Source organism: Camellia sinensis, chromosome 1 (genome assembly GCF_055761805.1).
Source record: "Camellia sinensis isolate YWXY chromosome 1, ASM5576180v1, whole genome shotgun sequence".
In the NCBI taxonomy this organism is placed as follows: Eukaryota; Viridiplantae; Streptophyta; class Magnoliopsida; order Ericales; family Theaceae; genus Camellia; species Camellia sinensis.
In genome coordinates, this window is record NC_138961.1 from 211,930,386 (window position 1) to 211,932,951 (window position 2,566).

General features: G+C 38.1%; 1 protein-coding gene across 1 annotated transcript; it reads right to left on the bottom strand.

The window, feature by feature from the left end:
• Positions 1 to 317: 317 nt before the first annotated feature.
• Positions 318 to 2,173, bottom strand: LOC114309744 (putative glycosyltransferase 7). Its single transcript, XM_028255551.2, has one exon. It carries the CDS (start codon positions 1,726 to 1,728, stop codon positions 463 to 465), a length of 1,266 nt encoding a protein of 421 aa, XP_028111352.1. The 5' UTR covers positions 1,729 to 2,173; the 3' UTR covers positions 318 to 462.
• Between the last annotated feature and the right edge of the window lie 393 nt (positions 2,174 to 2,566).

Genomic DNA, 2,566 nt, shown 5'->3' on the forward strand with positions numbered 1-2,566 from the left:
TCTCCTAGATCTTATGCCTTATACTTTCCTTAACTTGGACTTTTCAACAATTAACCCAATAATATATATTCATATAACTACTGATATCTTATCGATCTAATTTTTTGCTTGAATGATATGTTAAAATAAGTTTAAGGGGTGGTTTAGAATATTCTAAATAAGTGCACTTTTAGACTTTTTATTAAAATATATATATGTGTGTGGGGGGGGTAAAGTAGAAAAAGTAGTTAGAAAAGTAGAAAGAAAATGGTGATAGATGTTAATTGATATGACCCAAATAAATGTATGTATGTAAAAAAATATACTTAAGAGGGTGATTAACATTGAAACACCAGGGTAACAGTCATTTTAGTTAACCAAAAAAAAAACAATACATGAACAATAGACTACACGTTTTGTTCCCTATAGTACTTGCTTAATAAAAATAAAAATAAAAATTACCACTATTTTTTAAATGATCTTTTATGATGGAAAATCAAACTGCACAGGCAAGGGGGAGGAGGTATTGAGTAGGTCAGGGCGCACGAAGCCGTAATTACGAAGCACCTGGTTATCAGCGAAATTCAAAGCTTTCTCTATCCCGTTCCAGCAGGCCTCATCGGTGTAACCCGGGTGATCCCCACTACACGGTTGACACCCAGTAAAATGCGTAACAAACGGCCGCCTAACTCCGCCACCACCTCCCCCCTCCTCAACATATGCTTCACTTACCTTCTCAGCATGCCGTCTCCTCAAATTGCTCACTCCATTCTCTCTTCTCTCATCATAACTATCTTCAATTCTATCCAGTGAGTCCACTATGCCAGCCCAATACCCACTCAACGTGTACTCATTCTCTACGTAAATCTTCCTCCCCCACTTGTCCTTCTCTTTCAGAAGCAAATAAACTAGAGCTGATTGATCGTCTGAAACCGGATACATCTTATCTGTGAGTGTTGAAGTTAAGATTTGACCCCATTTTTCATAGTTCGGGGTCTGTGGGCCCATACTGGCCCACACATCTAAAAACTCCATAGACCACTGACAATTTCGGATCAAGAACACCCCTGCGTTCACACCGATCCAACTCTTCTTCTCGTAGATCAAGTTGGGCCATCCATCCACCACCAGGTTATGGCTTTTATACCTCTCCAACGGTGGCTTAAAACCCATATCAGTAAACACAGCATCCGAATCAACCCAAAAGATCCACTCCGCTTCCGGGTGGGCCACCATTGTCGCCCGAACAACCGGTATCTTGGCCCAATAAGCGGCCATATTCGGGTGCAGCAAGGCATTATTGTAGAAAACATCGTACCCGTGGATTCGACAGTAATCAACTTTATTCTTGAAAAGCCTCAGAAGCAAATGATCGCCGATCGGGTTCTTACACGGCCACTGCTGCGATCCCGTGAGGACAAAAACCCGATCCTCGGCTCCGGCAGCGAACGAAGGATGATGCTTCAGCCACTCCCTCCTCTTCTCGTCCCAGTCCTTGATCGGTTTCTCTATCGAGTAGCTCACTTCCGGGTCGTCGTAGAAAGTCGGGTCAATCGGGTCGACTCCACGCGCCGCCGTGGTGCAGTTTTGTGTGGCGGCGCCGTCTTGTGCCGGTGTGATATTCGTCTTAGTCACGTCTAACATGGTTGCCCAAGACATAACTGAAGACCAGAGAGTCCAAACCATTAACAGAGCCATCGCTAATCCGCATATGAAAACGGGTTTGCTCTGAACTATGTTTACAGCCATGGTGGTTGTTTTTTGTGAATTCTATGAACTCTGGAAAAGGGTTTCTAGTTCTAAGGAGTTATCATATGGACATGTTTGGTAAACTAGTTTGTTGATCGTGAGAGTCACGAACACTCTCACTCAATCGTAGGAGCCTAGGAGGTGTATATGAGCCATTAATATTATTATTCGATAGGTACTAGAGAGAATATATAGGAAGATTTGCAACTGTAAAACAGAGAAGTTTTCTAGATGATTTGGACGATGAGTCTGCAAGGATGATGGAGATAAAAAGAAGGAAGCACTATGCTACAAGCCTAGTAGAGCATCTCGGAGGAGATAGTTAAATAAGGTTTCTTAGGATTTTAATCAATATAATTCTAATTTTGAGCTTTAATGGATTAGTTATTGGACTAGTTATTTTATTATCCTATTTTTTGATGGCTACAATTGAAGAATTCCAGAGGCTTATGTATGTATATATTTTAAATTTTTGTATATTTATATATGTGTATGTGTATGTAGCAATTTTATATGTTCTTTCAATTCTATTTAATGAATTACGGAAAAACTTATTTTGTATTTTGTATTTTTTTTCTCCTCATTCTATAGGTTTTGTATGTTTGTATGGGCAAATTTATTATTATTGCAAATTTATATTAATAAAATATCAACAATTAGTATTTTTTTTATTTTAAAAAATTAATTAAATTAGTTTAAATGATTAGCTAAAATAAAGAGCGTGATTGAAGAACACAATAACTAAAGTAATTAGGTAAAATAAATAATATATTTTTTTTATACTTTAGTTAGTAAAAAGTAGAAGAAAAAAAATTGCACAATGTATATAAGAATAAAG

Bases quoted from the DNA above. Each gene is read 5' to 3' on its own strand.
- LOC114309744 (XM_028255551.2), bottom strand. From the start codon at position 1,728: ATGGCTGTAAACATAGTTCAGAGCAAACCCGTTTTCATATGCGGATTA.